The sequence below is a fragment of the Pleurodeles waltl genome, chromosome 2_1 (genome assembly GCF_031143425.1).
Source record: "Pleurodeles waltl isolate 20211129_DDA chromosome 2_1, aPleWal1.hap1.20221129, whole genome shotgun sequence".
NCBI classification, from domain to species: Eukaryota; Metazoa; Chordata; class Amphibia; order Caudata; family Salamandridae; genus Pleurodeles; species Pleurodeles waltl.
The window spans coordinates 589340508-589359738 of NC_090438.1; the positions used below are offsets into that span (position 1 = coordinate 589340508).

The 19231-nt window shown below is 45.2% G+C and overlaps 1 protein-coding gene across 1 annotated transcript in view; it reads right to left on the reverse strand.

The window, feature by feature from the left end:
* The window catches only part of NPSR1 (neuropeptide S receptor 1), a 1383746-nt gene that overhangs the window by 1209645 nt on the left and 154870 nt on the right, over positions 1-19231 (reverse strand). Inside the window, exon 4 of the mRNA XM_069208133.1 lies at positions 16946-17039. Within this exon, the coding sequence (XP_069064234.1) occupies positions 16946-17039 (94 nt within the window). The remainder of the gene's footprint in view (positions 1-16945; positions 17040-19231) is intronic.

Consider the following 19231-nt stretch of genomic DNA (forward strand, 5'->3'; position numbering starts at 1 on the left):
TTTCTGCATTCTCAACCGGTGGAAATGCTGGCTCCCCCTCATCTGGGATGTATGGGATCTGACGTATCAGAGCATGCAGCAGGTCAAAATGATCTGAAACAATATGGCGGGTGAGTAGAGAAGGGCTCCATCAGACTTATCAATGTTATGAATATTGCCTTCAGGATCCCAATAGTCCGCTCCATGACACACTGTGTCCTTCCATGAGCCTCGCTGAACAGGACTTTCCGTGGCTGCCAACAACCAGGGACAGTTTGGGTAGCCAGAGTCCCTGTAGGTAATTGTTACATGTAGGCAAACATTAGTCTAGGGCATCATTACATTTGGCAGCAGACATACCATACTAACACAAATGGCATATGTGACATACCAACCAGTCAGGTCCTCTCTGGGTGCAATTGTGTCATCAGCTGTGGGATAGCGCTGTTACACATGATGAAGGGATCATGGACTAAATCTGGGTACTGTGCAAATACTTGGGAAATGTAGAGGTCCACCAAACAGAGTACATGGACATTTATGGGGGGAGAGTTCTTCCTGTTCTGATAGATCTGTTCATTGCCATATGGGGGAACCATGGCTACATAGAACCATCAATGGCTCCTACTAAATGTGGGATGTGTGCCAAACCATAAAAATCAGCCTTGACCTGGGCCAAATCCTCATGTTGTGGAAATAGGATGTAGCTGTCCAGGTGTTTTAACAAGGCAGACAGTACAGCCTTCAAGACCAGACTGAACAAAGGCTGGGACATCCCTGAAGTTAAGGCCACTGTATTTTGGAAGAAGCCTGAGGCCAGGAAGTGCAGCACTGACATGACTTGTTCAATGGATGGTATGCCATTAGTATGATGGATCTGGCTCCAACTGACACTAGAGATCCATTATTGTCTGCCTATCCAGGATGTAGATCTGAATCACGTGTCGATCAGGTCAGCAGGTCTGCTAGTGGGCGGTACATAAGAGGTTGTCTGACCCTTCTCATTCCAGGGTAACTATGTGCGAGAAAATGAGGAAGTGTGTATATCCCTCATTGTGTCCATTGTAAGTGTCAATAACTATGTCTCACATAATGATGTGACATGCCACATAATACAGTTGAAACATGGTACACAGCACATACCAATGGTAACAATATGTCATCACCTTGCCTCAATTATGACATGTAAATGTAAATAGATGCCTCAGCAAGTCTCTGTGATACTGATCTCGAACTAGGCATTTCATTGAAAAGCCACAAAAATCAATCTTGCCCATTGCCAAGATGATGCTGACTGTGCCACCAAAGTTTCCTGAATTTTAGCAAGACAACATAACAACAGATACCTTCATTCTGGACAATCATATATGTTTGGTCAATGCTAGTACTAGATATACTGCGGTAGATATATTTTCCAACTTGTGACGCATCATGTAATTCACTTTTCTGGCCATTTAAGGGCTTCAAAATAGCAACTTCCTGACATACCATACTGGACACTACTGCGACTCCCGGCGGAAGTCTACATGGTGATAGGCGGATGCTACCATGGCGGACATTGCCATTGGAGCACATTGCTGCCTATGCTGGCCGGTGTTGACCGTCATATACGTGGCAGTCATGACCACCATCTCCTGATAGATCTTTCACTTGACTCCTAACACTGCTTCCACAACTTGAGCTGCTGTGTACTGCCTCTGGGATCAATCAGGCCACATCCTGCAGGTGATGGGGACCCTGTCTTCTCACCAGAAGAACTGGAGAAGCTTGTGGAGGAGGTCCTACCCCTGTATGAACAGCTCTACAGTACACCGGAGGAATAGGTAAGAGTACCATGTACATATGTTTCTTTAGTTCAACTAAGCTTGGATTTGTTCAGCCTAGGCTTATGGGCAAAATATGAGAATGTTTCCTTAAAACCATGCAGGTACTATTATCATGTTTAAATGATTGAGTTCTTGGGCATGTCTCTATGTGAAGTGACAGGTGTAGAGTTCTGCAAAAATTCTGGAGAGTGTGCAATGAGTATTCCCTGCCCCACCTTGTGACTGTTGCACGTGGGTAGCTGAGATGTAATGCCAACCATCACCAGCTAAATTCCATCATCAGATGTGCTTGATGCATGGACATATATGTTAAATGACAGCAGGAGGTGTTGGTGTACGTTGGTTGCCAGTTTCCCAGCATACTTGGGGCCTCACTGTATCTGCACATAAATCTGTGGCCACATCTGCCATTGTCGTAGTGTTGTACTGAAGCCAGTTGATGACCCCCCCCTTGGTCCTAAGCTCTGCACAATGACAGCCCTTGCCATTTTGGCTATGGGATTCTTGAAGTATTCTAATGCATCTAACCTCTGGGACATGGCAGTTTGTATTGATTTGTGTGCTCGGCCTGCATGTAAAGTCAGCTTTCAATTGCCACTTTCTGGAAATATTGCCATCTAGACTGTGATTGTATAGCTTCAACACTGCCAGTGTGAGCCTGTAGCTACACCCTGTATCTATATACAGCCTGTGATGGTTGGAAATCATGCCCCACTACTGAGGTTCCACGACTTCAGCCTATGCCTAGTGTTTACCATTGTTATGGCATTGGGGGCCATGGTGCGGAGATGTGACAAATGTGCTCATAACAACTCTGATCATTTGTGTTATATAACCTTGACAGGTCCCATGATCACATTGCCCGGTTGACTCCTTAATCCAGCTCTGATGCACACTGTGCCTACTCCTAGTTTATGGGGCATTGAACTCCTGCAAACAGTGTGTTGTGAACTGATGTTCCATGACACTTGACCCTTTGTTTTGGACATTATGTGGGACATGTCAAAGACAGGGCTAGGTGTATCTTTCTTAGACATATTTTTATGTGCCCACATGTTCTGGAAGTATTGTGCAAATTGTATGAAATGACCCAAAGAACCCCACTTCCTGATGTGGCATATGTGTACATGTGTATGTGCATAGGTGCACACATGTAGAGGTTTGCATTTTTGTGTGCACAACATGTGACTCCCTTGTATGTTGTACTGGCAATATGGGCCTTCATGAAGCCTGGCTGAGTCCTGTGAGAACCATTTGCAGCTTGAAATTATCAGGCTGTATGGATGGATGTGTGCAATGTTTGCTATTTTGTGTAGCTGTCACCTGCCAGTTTCTATCATATGGTATGTTCCTCGTCAATGTCATGTGAATTGCTCATGTCACACAAAACACAATACTCTTGTACCTGGTCAGTGTAAGGGCTGAGCTGGTGGTTGTGATGGGTACCCTTCTGGGGAGTGTCAGCAGTAATGTCCCCTATCCAATATCTGCTATGTGCAAGACAGCTTGTCATTGGCTTGTTGGACTGACTTGAAGTTAAAGCTCTCTATTCTTGTGTGGCACTTTTGTAATTTGCATCCAGGCCAATCAACGCGCACCACAAGAAGGGGATTTGGCATGCCATCGCCAAGATGGTGCAAACCCTGGGGGTCCACTGCTGGTGGAGCGCCCACCGTCAGAAGAGGTGAGAGGGCCTGAAATGCTGGGCCCAGAAGATTGCAGAGGCCAAGCTGAGGCTGTCCTCACAATGAGGACGGGGTGCCCGTCAGACCATTAACCCTCTAATGGCCTGCATTTTGGCAGTGGCCTACCTTGAGTTAAATGGATGTTTGAGGGCATCACAGCAGCCGCAAGGGGGTAAGTACATACCAAATACATGTTTGCCCCTTTAACAGGTGATTGAGTGAGAGACAGGATGTTAGCTCTGATAATGTGATAAGTGTAATGTGTCACATTGATGTGCACAAGTGTGATCACATTGATGTACACAAGTCATGTATTAGTAACTGGTGTGCACATTCATTTTGTTTTGAGACATGGTTCTCAACTATTGGGGCCACTCAGTCCTGTAACACAGAATGGAGCACATATGACAGTGTTTTGGGGTTGCAGTGATCTGCTGTTAGTACCCTGGTGGATGTGAGTTCCCACCAGCAGAGCACTCCTCCCTTATGCCATGGTAGAAAGGTGGGTTGGTTCTTGATCTCTGCCCTCTGCTATGTATCAGGGGTTATGTCTATGTATGATTGGAAGTCAGTTAGAGACAAGTCATTTCCAGTGTTTAATGGTGTCACAGCGTTATGTGATGCAGTGGTGTCCATCAGACATGTCACATGCATACATAGCTAACATCTTCACACCTCTTGCAAGGTACTTCCCTTTGGTAAGTTAGGAATGTACTATGACATTTGTGGTGTCCCATCAGAGTTGAAAATATGCATGTTGGTTACCAGTGTGCATATGCTACATTTCTACAGAGACACATGTTGGTATCAGGTGTAAGCATGTGATCGCCATGCTGATGTCCTAATGGCAGATACTTGGCACATCGCTTGTCCATGGTATACTTGTCTAAATATGATACATTGGTAATGGTTGTCAAGTCACAGCAATGGCCCAGACAGTAGTGCCAACATCATGTGTAATTTTGAAGACAAATTACATGCCACTGCTGGATATTATCATGTGTACTTGCTGTAGCTATGTAGGTAAGACAAATCATGCCAGGGTGTTTGGGAACTTCCTGTTTGACAAGAAACATATGTGGTGCAGTTGTAGAAGTTCTTAACCACCTGTGTGTAGGATGGTAAGTGTGACCTGACTGTTGGCTTTGCATCATGGTTGTTGTACCAGTTATGCTGGCAGCACTTATGCTTTTCCTCGGGGAATCCACCACAGAACATTGCCAGGCTTGCCATGTCTGATATGTGGGTAGTGATGTTGATTCTCATTCTGTGACAAAAAGGTTTACTCATGTTGGTGTTAGCAGGGTCTGTTTCCCTCCTTCCTGTATAGCACAGTAGTCTATTTGTTACATGGACAATATAGTAAACTGCTAATTGTGTGTGGTACATTAGTGCAAGCTTACTTGGTCCTTACATTTCCATTATTGTTTGTCTTCTGGAGACTTTTTTTTATACATTGCTTGGATCTGGGCTCATTGTCACTCCTTTCTACATCACAATTGGTGTATGTGTGTGTGACATGTATACTACCTCCTTGACCAACATTTGGCAGGTGTGACATGTGGATATGTCATATGATGGTATGTGTCCATTGTGATTTGGTTGAATCTATGTCACTTGATGTAGGTATGGTTTGTTTGAACCAGCCCTGCCTTTACTTTGCAACATATATCATTGCCTGGTACATGACATCTGGGTGATGTATTTGTGTAGTAAGTATTGGGTCTGTGTAATTGTTAAGCTACCTTACAGTGGGAATTCATTGTTTGTCTACTGGCTAACTATGTTGTGATTAGGACACCTGTATTAAGTGGAATAGTCACCTAGTCATGGTATGGTCAGTGTGACTTGTCTACTTCATTCATGGTATTGTAGTTTTAAGATACCTTGCTTTGCTGGTGTGTGACAGTTGAGAAATTGAGGAACATGCATATTGTGTTGTTACATGATGTTGCCACTTTACTGGAACTTCCTGCAGGGTTCAGTGGCCATGATGGTATGTGTTTTCTGCCTGATTTGAATGCGAGTGTTATCATGTGTAGGTGATGGCCCTACTTCACCATCTATTTTCAGCATGAGCACCAGCAGGCAAAGGAGGCAGGGCACAGCCTAGTGAGGAAGCTTCTGGCCATGGGACCTCCAGTCACGACATCACAGACACCAAGGGTGCCCAGTGGCCTGGAGAGCAAGGGGAGTGCCATGGGGGAGACCGGATCTGCAACATCTTCATCTGAGTCCTCCTCCAGTGGCCACTACCTAGTGGTGGCGGGCCTATTGGGAACCACTCCTGTACCATCTCTGTCTGCCACCCCAAGTTCTATCACCGCCCTCCCCGTAGCTCCCCACTCAGTTGCCCATGCCCACTCATCCAAGAGAGTGAGTGTCTCCTTTGCCATGGCACCTCTGCCCCAGACCCTGCTCTGCCTGCTGCCCTCAGTGAGGGGGCTATTGACCTCCTGACTCCTATCTCTGTGGGTCAGACAGCCATTATGAATGCCAGATCCAACAGAGCAATGTGTTCCTGGAGGGCATTCACTATGCAATCTCTGACCTACAGAGATCATTTCTGGCTCTGGCTTCCACACTGGCTGTAGCCAGTCACCCCTTGTCTACCGTTCCCCCTCCACCTTTCTCTTCCCAGTCCAAGTCCCCCCTTCCCTGACCCAGCCAAAGCACACAAACAGACAGGCATGCATTAATCTCTACATCCAAAGGTAGTGCGGACAAATATAAGCACCACAAGACACACCACTGGCATGCACACAAACAACATCCACTTGCAGACATAGCAAGTCACAACTTGCCCTGACACCCTCACAACCCCAAGCATCAAAGATACAACACCTGGCACACCTGCAGACACACACCAACATTTGCCCATCCAGCAACCACACCTATCCTACCACAGACAGCACCCCAGAAGACCCTCATACATCCACCCCAGTCACCACACCTGCAGACACTACAACCACTGACACGACTACATGCAGCACATCCATTATATTTGCAGTTACCAGCCAAACAGACAGCCACTCACCCACCACAGCATCTACCAGCACCTCCACCCCCTTAGCCCAAGACACATAAACGCCCTCGCTCACACACCCAACAGACACCCACCACACACAAGCACACCTCCCACAAACACCACCCAAAACATCCACTCCTAAACGTCATACAACCACCCCCACATTCTCCACGCCCAACCCCCTACTGATGACTGTCCCCTTGCGTCAAAAACGTGATCCTTTCCAACCTTTACATTTTCCCTACTCTTTCCCCCATGACACCCCCAAATTAACCTTTTTCCTCCCCAAGGCCATCCTTCCACCGCCAAGGACTCCCCTACCCACTCTGCCAGCACCCATTCCCTTCCCCCCACCAAGAAGAAGTTCACCCCTCCCAAGAAGCTTCCCCCCTCCCAAACCAAAGCCAAACCCAACCTTCCAAGCCCAAACCAAGAATTCCTAAGGTGCCTGCCTGCCCCCATGATGCCCCTACCAGTGGAGGTTACATGGCAGTCAGGAGTGAAGTTAGGACACCATTTTGAGCAAATAATGTAAAAATGTACTGGCCAATGACCTTGGACTTCTATCTTTTTTTAAAGCAAATAATATATTATAATCAACAAGTTGTTGGTTTTATGGTTACATCTTTGTCCCACATTTCCTTTCCTAGGTTTGTGTTGTTCCTGGCTGACATTGGTTGTGAGCCAGTATTTTGTTGTATGTGCTGCTTGCTGCTTCATGTATTATTTGAGCAGTATGTGAGGTTGTGTGCAGTGCTTTTGACCCCCAGCGGTAAGGTGTGTGTTGTGTGACAGGTGTGTGTATGTAGCTGAAATGTTGGTGTCATGGCACTGGGTTGCTTTACTTAAAACTGTATTGTGATATTTAACACAAGTAGTGGATCTCACCACTACGAACCAAAAATGTTGGGAAGTGGAATACTGGTAAGGGCAGGTAAATACCTACACTTAGCAATGGGTCACAAACCCCTACTAGTTCCAGTCAGCCTAACTGCTCGTTGCCAAGCTACCAAGGGTTGAGCTGGGATTAATTTATTGAAACCCTGATCAGACCTAGTGGGGGTTTGTGGCCTATTGCTAAATGTAGGCACTTACCTGCCCTAACCAATAATCCACTTTCCAACATTCTTTCTCTCATATCTATGCTGTCATGCTCTTTCACAGGTGCATTTTATTGACTTTGGTATACATATATACTGTGTTCTTAATGCACACTCTGGGGCATTTTTAGAAGCCCCTTTAGTGTCAGTCCAGCGGCACACTCTGCAGGGCCATATTTACAAGGCCACGTAAAGCCACCCTGCTTGACTTTTCATGGCCTTGTAAATATGGACTGAGTCAATGGAGCGCACGGAGCTTCGTTGACTCACCCTGTGCTAGGGATGTGTGCCATGGGCATTACGGTGGGTGTTCCCATGTAATTCGCATGGCATTTGACACATTCCCAGATTTATGAAATTTCACAAACCTGGGAATGTGTCAAAAGCCGTGCGGAAGATGCAATGAGGATAATCAACTTTATTTCTACTTGTTTTTCCTCTTTCCATTTGTGCTGCATTCTGCAGCACATCTAAAAAGAGGAAAATGCCTTTCGTGATTGTTTTTGTGCAGGAGGTGCCCCTTACTGCACAAATCAATCATCCCTGCAAAGCAGACACCCTTGCACCATGGTGCAAGAATGGCTACATTGGTGTATGCAGCCCATTGTGCACCAGCGCAGGGAAAAAGGACAGTAATGTCCCGTATCTTATAAATGTGACTCATTCCTTCCCTTGTCTTGTGACACAGGGAAGTACAGCAAGAAGGCTTTCGGTACGGCCCTGTGTCAAAAGATTGTTGCCCATCTGTTTGTTGATTTTGGTTGTAATGGGTCAGATCTTTCACATTCACTTGGAGGTAATGTGTGCACATCCAAATTCTTATTGTTGTTATGCGCCCGTGTAGTTCAAGGTGATCAAGAGGTTGCTTGACTAGTTACTATTGTATATAACGTGGATTTGCAGGTCTTTTTTCTATCGCTTTCTGTTTTAGTGACAGTAACATTAGGGACCATTGCATAGTCACTGTGGTTTAAGTGTCCATCTTGCTTTGTGAGTTGATTATAAGTTAAGTCCTTTTATTTAAATCTATGGAAACGTGTAAACTGATTCCTGCTTCAGAATGTTTCTTTTTTGTCTCGCATTGGTTAACTAGGTTGTCATGATGCTCAGTCTATCATGATGGCACGTAATGTGGGCTTGCTGGTGTTCCTTTTCTAGTTTTCTGGTTTAATGCTCTTTCACGATATTTACAAACTGTTACCAAGGAGATCACTTCATTTTAACTGTGGTTTGAAATGCCCGCCTTGCTTTACGAGTTGATGTGAATTACGTTAAATCTTTTTAAATCATTTTATCCAAATCTATGATGTTCGCTACAAAAATCACTATTTCTTTACGACTTTGTGGATAATTGCAGGACCAATTTTTCTGTGTAACATATATTTAGAAACTCGCAGAACTGTGTTTACGAGTTTGTGGATGTATGCAGTATGAAGCTATAAGTGCTTTTCCCCTGCTTTATATTGCTTTAAGGAAATTCATTGATCTTTGTCCTTACTTTGCTGCACGAAGAGATTGGTCTTCTGGTTAAGTTTGTTTCAAGCACTTTGAAGAAATGTTGGCATATTATTTGTGACTCTAAGAATGTCTTTGTGGCATAACATCAAGGTAACATATAAGCATTGGAATATGGATCCAGTGCTCATAGGTATTATATATTTTATATTCTGTGTCAAACAGCCCTGAAAAGTTACTGTGGGCCAAATGACGAGTTTGGCAGATCGACGACCACCAAACTGCGGTGGCAGTCGGAACACCACACTCCTGATGGTCCGACCACCAGATTACAACCCTGGCTGTCGGACAACCACCACCACCAGGATCATTGGTGTGGCGGGGGCCAGTGTCGTGGTCAGCCACAGTGGCACTGAGTTCAGTGTCGCCATTCTGATCACGAGTCCTCTTTCCTCTAGCCTTATCATGGTGGGGTTACCGAGGATGCTCTTGTGCCACAGCATTAACCTTGCCTCCCTTATGTCTATGTGTGTATGTGTGTGTATGTATGTGTGTGTATATGTGTGTGTATATGTGTGAGTGTACATATGTGTATTTATGGGGGTGTATATAGGTATATAATAAATGTGCAACAAAGAAGTTGGCTACAAGGACAACTTTGACATTGAGGCCCTAATTATGACTCTGGCGGAAAATTCCGCTTACCGTCACGCTGACGGCTGCCAACATACCGCCACGGTGGCGGATATCTGTTCACCAAATTATTACACACAAATCTCCCAGACCAAAGGTCAGTGATAAAGTGGCGGTCCCCCAACACCCATCATAATATGACCCACGAAACACCATGCCGGACATTCAACGGTGGTAAACCATTGGCGGTACATACTGCCGTGCTCAGAATGGACACTCACATACAAAACAACACCACATTGGCCAATACTAAAAACACACACCTGATACCCATACACACACCACACCCACACACCCACACCACTATAAAACATACACCCCATTATCCATAACCCTTTACCAACAACAATTGCCACCAGGAGACTGAGAAGAAGACACCCCTCTCACACTCCACATCACACACCCCACCACATCACCCAACAAACCCTCACCAATATACATCACACAACACCCATTGCACCACAAAGTCACCACCATTTCCGAGGAGGAGTTAAGGGTCATGGTGGAGGAAATTGTCAGGGTAGAGCCACATCTCTTTGTGAGCACAGGTACAGCAGATATCTATATCAAGGAAGATGGAGCTATGGCTGAGAATCGTGGATAGGGTCAAGGCCATGGGACAGCATCCAAAAACAAGGGACGACATCAGGAAGAGATGGAATGACCTACAGGGGAAGGTACGTTCCATAGCAGCAAGACACCAGCTCACCATACAGAGGACTGGCAGCAGACCCCCACCTCCTCCCCCAGCTCACAGCATAGGAGGAACAGGTACTGGCAATACTGCATCCTGAGGGACTCAGTGGACTGGACACTGGTAAGTCAATATTTACTAGCTATCACCCCCCTAATACCTGCTTGCCATCTCACACCCACACCCTCACTCCCATCAGTCCACTCCATCCCACACAATGTACCTACACATTTCACTATCCCCAATGACAAGCCCTGCATGCCAAACCAATGCATGGACACCCCTCCCAGCCCTGCATGGACACCCATCACTAAAGCATGCACAGCATAGGGAAACTAACATAACCACAAAACATCACCATACACAAGCAAAAGCTAGAAGGGCAACACCAACCATAGAGGGGAAGCTAGGGAAGTACAACTATCAGACACTTGAAGCATAATACATCATTTACATCCCCACAGGTACCCCAGCCAATGTCAGTGGAGAGGAGGTGCACCACTATCCAGTCCCCCAACAGAAGAGGCCCCCAGTGCGGCAGTAACTCTGGATTTCAGGATCTGGAGGATCTACCTTACCCATCCGGGACCACTGGACAGCCGGTCACCCAAGCCCACTCACAGATCACCACAGAGCCTCCCCCATCAGGAACCAACACCACAGCACTCATCCAGCATACCCACACCTCTGTCCCTAGGACACGTCAGTCATTATTGTGCCCACCTGTACAGGGACCCCAGTCCACACCTCGCCCCCAAGACAATCAGGGACCTGCGGTCAGTGGCAATGGGTGCACCGTTCAGGGGACAGATGCACAGGCCAACAGGGACACTGGAAGGACTGCTGTGCGCCATTGGGAGGACAAGAGCAGGGAACCGACTCTCCAGGGGGCACTCTCCAAGATCCTGAGAGCCTAACAACATTCCCAGGATACGATGGCCTAGATCCTAGACAATGTGCAGGAGAACAGGCGGCTGCAGGAGGGACAGTATCAGGGGATCAGGGAGGACTTGCAGGCCATTAACAGCACACTGATCTCCATAGCAGGGGTGCTTCCAGACATGGCCAACAATAGGAGGGAGGCAATAGCACACCAGCGGACCCCTACCACTAGCCAGTCGACTGAACAGCCCTTCACTTCTGCTGCCGCTAGTGGCCAGGAGGCCCTGCCAGAGGACCCACAGGCCACCAGCATCCCTCCCCCTGCAGAAGGTGAACCACCCTGCAAACGTTCCCTGCGAACCAGACAGAAGCCAGGGACACTTGCCAAGACCACTGCCAGTGAGGAGGCTATTGACCTCCTGAGATCCATCTCTGTAGGGCAGTCAACCATTGTGAATGACATCTAGGGGCTGGCATCCCAGATGCAGCAATGTAATGCATTCCTGGAGGGAATTCATAGTGGATTGGCGGCCCAACAGAGATCGATTCAGGCTCTCTGCGGCAGCCATTGTCCCTGTTTCTATGGCCCCCCACCAACTTCCACTTCCCTGTCCCATTCTCATCAACTCCAACCTATCCCAAGCACACATATAGACGAGCATGCACACAAGGCAACATCCAAGAGTGGCACAGGAAAACACAAGCACCACACTTCATCCCACAGGCAATCACACAAACACCATACCGTTGCAGACACAACAACATCACCAGCCTCCACTGTCTACCCCTCCTAATCCTCCTCATCCTCCCTCCCAGTCACATCCAAACTCACACCTGCATGCACTACATCTACATGCACTATCAGCAGCACCATACCAAGCAGAACACACACCTCACTGGCAGACACCTCCATAACAGCATGCATGCGTACACTGTGTCCTCTCCCGCCGTGTCTGTCCCCTCTGCCTAAAGGACACAAACGCAAGCACTCAGACACCCAACAGCCACCCACTTCACATCAGTAAACAGCACATGCACCTGCACCCAAACCAGCAAACATACAACTCCAACAACCACTCACTCATCCTCTACTCCCATTACTCCTCCCTCCTTCCGCCCCAACATCCCTAAAAATCTTTTCCTTTCCCAAATTAACCTCTTCCCTACACCTCCCCCCCATCCTGCACGTATGGGCAGGGTACCAAGGACACAGCCCAGCACCCCAGACAAAGAGTCCAGGAGAACAGTGGTAGCACCACTTACTCATGGTGATAAGGATACCAGACTTACAACACTGAAGGTGAAGGAGCTAGCACCACTTTGGGAGAAAGGGAAGAGTCCTGCACCAGCTGTTAAGAAGGGGAAGGGGCCTGCACCAGCTGTGAAGAAGGGGAAGGAGCCTGCACGAGCTGTGAAAAAGGGGAAGGAGCCTGCACCAGCTGTGAAGAAGAGGAATGAGCCTGCAGCAGCTATGAGGAAGGGGAAGGAGCTTGCACCACCAGGCAGAGAGGGGAAGAGCCCATCCACCCCTACCCAGAAGGTTAAAGGATCCCCGACCCATGGACAGGAGGAGACGGGGCACTCTACGCCAGTGGAAGCTGTCAGGCTAACACCACCACCAGCTGTTATGGGGACCCCACTGCCAGCTGTGGATGTGCAGCCATCAGGGAGGGCAGGGGCTGCCCAGGAGCCTCCTCCAACCACCACCACAATGCAACATTCAGTGAGTGCAGGGGCTGCCCAGGAGACTCCTCCAACCACCACCACCACAGTGCAGCTGTCACCGCTGGCGGATGCCATGTAGTCCACCCTCCAGGGGCTACTGTGTGGGCTGCCCCCTCCAGAACCAGTGGGCAAGTCACCCACTTGAGAGACTGTGTCCTTGCACTCCACAGGACAAAGTAATGGGCATGTTGCCCCTTCCAGAATCACTGGGCAAGTCACCCACTTGAGAGACTGTGGCCTTGCACTTCCTTATCTACTGTTAGAAGTGGGGTCTCTGGTTGGCAGTCAGTTTGCACTCTGTCCAAGCATAGACACTCACTGTAGTCAGGTAATGGTGATACACTCTTTAGATATCCCCTGCTCACCCCCTGTATAGGTTGGCACAAGCAGTCAGGCTTATCTCAAAGGCGATGTGCAAAGTATTTGTACAAAAACACACAGTAATACAGTGAAAACACAACAAAATTGACACCACATCAGTTTAGAAAAATAACCACTATTTATCTAAATCAAACAAGATCAAAACAACAAAACTCCGACATACAGAAGTAAAGTTATGAATTTTTTAAATAATAGAATCTCACTCCATTGAAACCAATGAAAATGTTGTTGTTACACAAAGTACCTGGTTTGCATAAAAAAAAGCAGCACGGATGGGTGTACATCAGAAAAGTTAGCATTGTGTCAATTTCTTACTCGCAAGTGAGGCTGTGCATCGATTTCCAGCCGGGGCACCAAGGATACGTGCAGGTTCATGTTGATTTTGATGCCCAGTGACTATCCATGTGAAATCCAGCCACACGGTGATGGAAAACCAAACTGCATGGGGTTTGCATTGATTTCAGCAGCCACAAGCCGGTGTTGCATTGTTTCTTTAGCCGCAATGCAGGTGATGCATCAATTTCCCAGCTGCAATGCAAGTGGTGCATCGATTTCAGCAGTGATGCAGGTGGTGCATTGTTTTTCCAGTCGTGTTGCAGGTGGTGCATTGAAATCTTCCACGCACGGCTACTGTGCATGGATTTGCACCTTTCAAGGTCCCAGGGACTGGATACAGCACCACTTGGTAGGGTTGGCAGGGTAGGATTCTCAGCAGAGAGTCCAGGTGCTGGCAGGGAAAGTCTTTGATGACCCTGAGACTTCAAATCAGGAGGCAAGCTTAGTCCAACCCCCTGGAGACACTTCAGAAGTAGGAATATACCACAAAGTCTAGTCTTTGTCCTCTTTCAGGCAGAAGCAGCAACTGCAGGCCAAAACGACAAAGCACAGAAACAAGCAAAGGGTCAGTACTCCTCCTCCAGCTCTTCAGCTTTTCTCCTTAAAATCTGGGGTTTTTGGTCCACTGTGTATACCCCTTTCTGCCTTTGAAGTAGGCAAACTTCAAAGGAAAATCTCTGTTCAGAAGATCCTTCATTGCCCAGGCCTGGCCCCAGACACACACAGGGGGTTGGAGACTGCATTGTGTGAGGGCAAGCACAGCCTATTCAGGTGTAAGTGTCAGCTCCTCCATCCACTCTAGCCTAGATGACCCATTGGGATATGCAGGCTACACCTCAGCTCCCTTTTTATCACTGTCTAGTGGAGATTCAAAAACAGTACGAGACAGGGAATACGCAAGCAGGCAGAGTCAAAGAATGGTTTAAGCAAGGAAATGCCCACTTTCTAAAAGTTGCATTTTCAAACTGACAATTTAAAAAAACGACTTTACCAAAAATTGTAGTTTTAAATAATGAGTTCAGAGATCCCAAACTCCACCACTCCATCTTCTCTCAAAGAGAAACTGCACTTTAAAGATATTTAAAGGCAGTCCCCATGTTAACCTATGAGAGAGATAGGCCTTGCATTAGTGAATATCATATTTGGCAGCATTTCACAGTTAGGACATGTAAATCACACATGTCCCACCTTTAACATACAGTGCACCCTGCCAATGGGGCTACCTAGGATCTATCTTAGGGGTACCTTACATGTAGAAAAATGGAAGGTTTGTGCCTGGCAAGAGGGTACACTTGCCAGGTCAAATTGGTAGTTTAAAACTGCACACACAGACACTTAGGTGGCAGGTGTGAGCCATGTTTACAGGGCTACTCATGTGGGTGGCACAACCAGGACTGCAGGCCCACTAGTAGCATTTGATTTACAGTCCCTGGGCACCTCTAGTGCGCTTTACTAGGGACTTACTAGTAAATCAGATATGCCAATCATGGAAAAACTCAATTACACACACAATTTACACAGGGAACACTTGCACTTTAGCACTGGTCAGCAGGTGTAAAGTGCCCAGAGTACCAAAACAAGCAAAAACAAAGTCGAGTACACAGTCAAAACAGTGGAAGCAGAGATAAAAAAAAGACAGGGGAGACCACGCCAAGGATGCCAGGTCTAACATCTATCTAATGCATATTAATGTGGTTAGTTGAATTGCAACACACTACAAATCAGTGTTTTGCGAATCAACATATCAGTACATAGGTCAGTTCGCAAAATGCCCATGGATTTATTAGAAGTCAGTGCACAAATTGTGACAATTTCTACCAACTATTTTTGTACAGTACACTTAAGGAATCACAGATTGTGAATCGTTATCTGTCGCAATGACCAGTTCCTTAAATTGATTTGATATGCTGCCCAGTTTTGCACATGCAGCCAGGATGTAGTACTAGATAGTATGCTTAATCTCACAATTGTTTACTGATTTGCTTCACCAAACCTTCCCCCATGCAGAAATATCACATCTTTATTTGTGATAGGGCTCTTGTATTTGCCATGCTTGAACAGCTCTTCATTCCTAGACTAACGCTTGTGATGTGTGGTGGTGAACTATTGAACTTCTGGGCCTCCAATATCAGGATTGAGCTTTTGTCACTTGCTAATATTGTCCTTCCCTTTTTACTTCACTTAAAGAGTAAACACCTTCCACTTCTCTAAACCCTACATACAATTGCATCTATTATTGCTGACTGTTGAAATGAAGTGAATCTCTGAACAATGGTTGTTTTTCAACATAGTCAGCTAAACAGTAGTGGGTTATTTGTGTAAACAATGGAAGCTTTAAGTAGAGACTTGTTTGTATCATAACCTGATGCCTGGTTTAAAATGTGTCTTGCTGAAGGTGTACCACCTGCATTATTCTTTCATATTTACTTCTCAATTGATGTGGTTTCAGACCTTCCATTCCAGAGGTACCTGCTATAACTAGGAGTGGGCAAAAATTCTGTTCCACCTGCGTAGTTCTCAAAGTTATTTGTACATTCCACATTCTGCTTGGAGTGTGGAGTTCTGGCAAAACTCTGATAACTGACATGTGGTGGAGTTTTTTCTCATGCAGTGACTCACCGACAATAAGTTGGCAAATATGGGCGACAATTTGCATCCTCTAGCATGATTTTTGGGCACTAGAATGCCTCCCAGTGCAATTTATCAACACAAGCTGTTGTCGCAGGTCGTTACCACTCTTGCTGAGAAAGCTGCCTATCGCAGTGCGAAAGCTTGCACTCAAGTAGAAATTATACTCAAGTGACAGGAAGAAGCAGCGCCCTCTGGCATTCATGTGGTGCCATTCGTGGTGATTTTACAGTGCGGCACAAGCTCCAGGTGCTAAAAATCAGCATGACAGTGAAATTGTAATACTTACGGAGCTTCATGGTCTCATAAATGGAGCAACTTAAAATTGTCCAAATTATGAGGAGGATGGAAAGTAGATTTCATATGGCACTTTATCAGTGTATCCCTGGATGCATTAGGTGACATTAACAGGAACAGATGCATTCAATGATTGACTCTTAATGTCAAGATAATGGTAGACATTGCTTTTAACCAATGTCCAGCAAAGACAATTTCATAGGGATACAATTTACAACAAATAGGCATTATCTTACCTCCTTGGAGAAACTTCATTGGATGAACTATAGCATGATATCGGTCAATACTGAGAGACACCAATACATAAGTGGATGCATAAAGAAGGACAACCTGTAGCAGATAACAAGAAGAAGGACTTATTGCAAAAAGAGTGCAAGAATGGCACTATATTCACTTTTTATTGCTTAGTAATATGCAGAATATATTTGTGACTTTGAGTTCAATGCCTTGAAACCATTGCAATTATTTCTTTATTCATAAACACATTCTTAAATGATGTAAGATACTATTCACAAACTGCACTTTGTAGTACATTTTCTAGTACCACAGTAGTACTACAAAACCTACTACAAAGTGAAATCCACAAACTGCACTTTTGTTGTAAATTGCACTTTTATAGTAACTTATACGTGTAACTTACACTTTTGTAGTAACTAACACAATGGTCCAGCAACACTTTCCTATGGAAAATATTGGTGGTAGGGACTTAAAAGAAAACCCCTTTGGAAAAAAAAATAAGAAGTTGAATTAAATTATGCTTATTTATTATTGTGTATTTATGGGAATCAAAAAATAAATATAAATATATGGTAAACAATATCCAAAATAGTATACATTTATTATTTAATTATAAACAATTTAATAAGATATTAGAATTTTATTACATAATGTAACCTTCCACTTAGCAATACCCATAATTAATGTTATACTTTATTTTGATATTTATTAATGCACAATAAAATCCTTAAGGAGAAAGTTATGCTTTAAATTAAACTTCAGAAAAATAATTTTCATTCATTTTAAATTGTTTCCATTAATTACAGTTTTAATTCAAAATAAATTTGACAGTGCTGTAGCATTTTTTTCTATTTGGTTCTACATTCAAAGTAAATATAAATAATGAGTTTGCATTAATATTTAACTGAACATATTTTTTAAATTGTATTTTGAAATGTATTATTTTTTAAAAAGAAATTCCATACACTTTACCACACCAAGATCTCCACGCCTGTAGAATCTCTAATTGGTATAATATAGAGAACATTAAAACATGTTTTAATTTGCATTAATGCTTATTAAAAGTGATATATAGAATTAATAAAAATTATTATCATTATGTTAATAGAATTTAGGCCATCATTATGATCTCGGCAGTCCAAACAGTTGACCACCGAGATCACCGTTCGGCAGGACCCCCAGTGCTGGCTGTCATATGACCGCCATATAATAATCACTGGTGGCACACCACCATTGATAGCAGTGTGAACCGCCAGACGCCATACTGGCAGTCGGTGGCAGAGGTGGATACTGCTCCATCCTCACGGCCACATCAGCCAGACACTGCCACGCCTATTATGATGCAATAATAGACGTAGCGGTGTAGGGAGACCAAGCGCTGCCAGCAGAGCAGCATCCAGGGAGCCTGTTCCCTCCCAGAGCAGCGCCACAGAAAAGGTAAATGCTGTCCGAGAGGGAAGGGGGTGGGGGGCTCCTGAATGGAGGTGGGAGGGTGGGGGATGGTGAAGGGGGTTTGGGAGGGCCTACAGGGAGATCGGGGAAGGAGCGGTGGGGGTTTGATTTACAGGGTTGGGGTCCAGGGGCTTAGGGGGTGGGTTGGGGTTGTGGCAGTGGGGGGGACTGACGTGTCACATACTGGTGACAGGAATGAGAATTCCTGTCACCAGTATGCTTTCTGCCAGGAAATCCCTGGTGGAAATGGGATCATTATCCCACCAGCGGTCAACGCCGCCCTGGTGGGGGTGGTAGTAAACTCGCTACTTTGCAGGCATCATTATATGGGGGTCGAGCACCACCATGTTGTCTGCGGTCAGACCCCCAGCGTGGTGGTGCTTGACCTCCATGATCATGAGGGCCTTAATGTTAAATTGTTTTTTAAATTAAAAATCAGTTATAAAACATTTTATAATTAAATAATAAATATGTATTAGTTGTGCATATTCTTTAACATTAATTTTTTGCAACTCTAAATATTCTATTTTAATTTTAAAATATTTTCTATGAGGTTTTTTTTGAAGTCCCTACCTTTTTTATTTTATATGGGAGGGTGTTGTAGTACCTGTGGATTTGCCATGTGTAGTACTACAAAAATGTAAGTTACTACAAGAGTTTATGTTACCGCAAAAGTGCAGTTTTTAATAAAAAAAGGTACTAAACATCCTCAAAAGAGTATACTTACTTAAAAATGTAAGTTAACTATGTGAATCAGGAACCATTTTGTATCTAAAATCAAAGTAGAGTACCAATTGAAACAGCTGTGTACCCAAGAAGTATATCCATCAGTG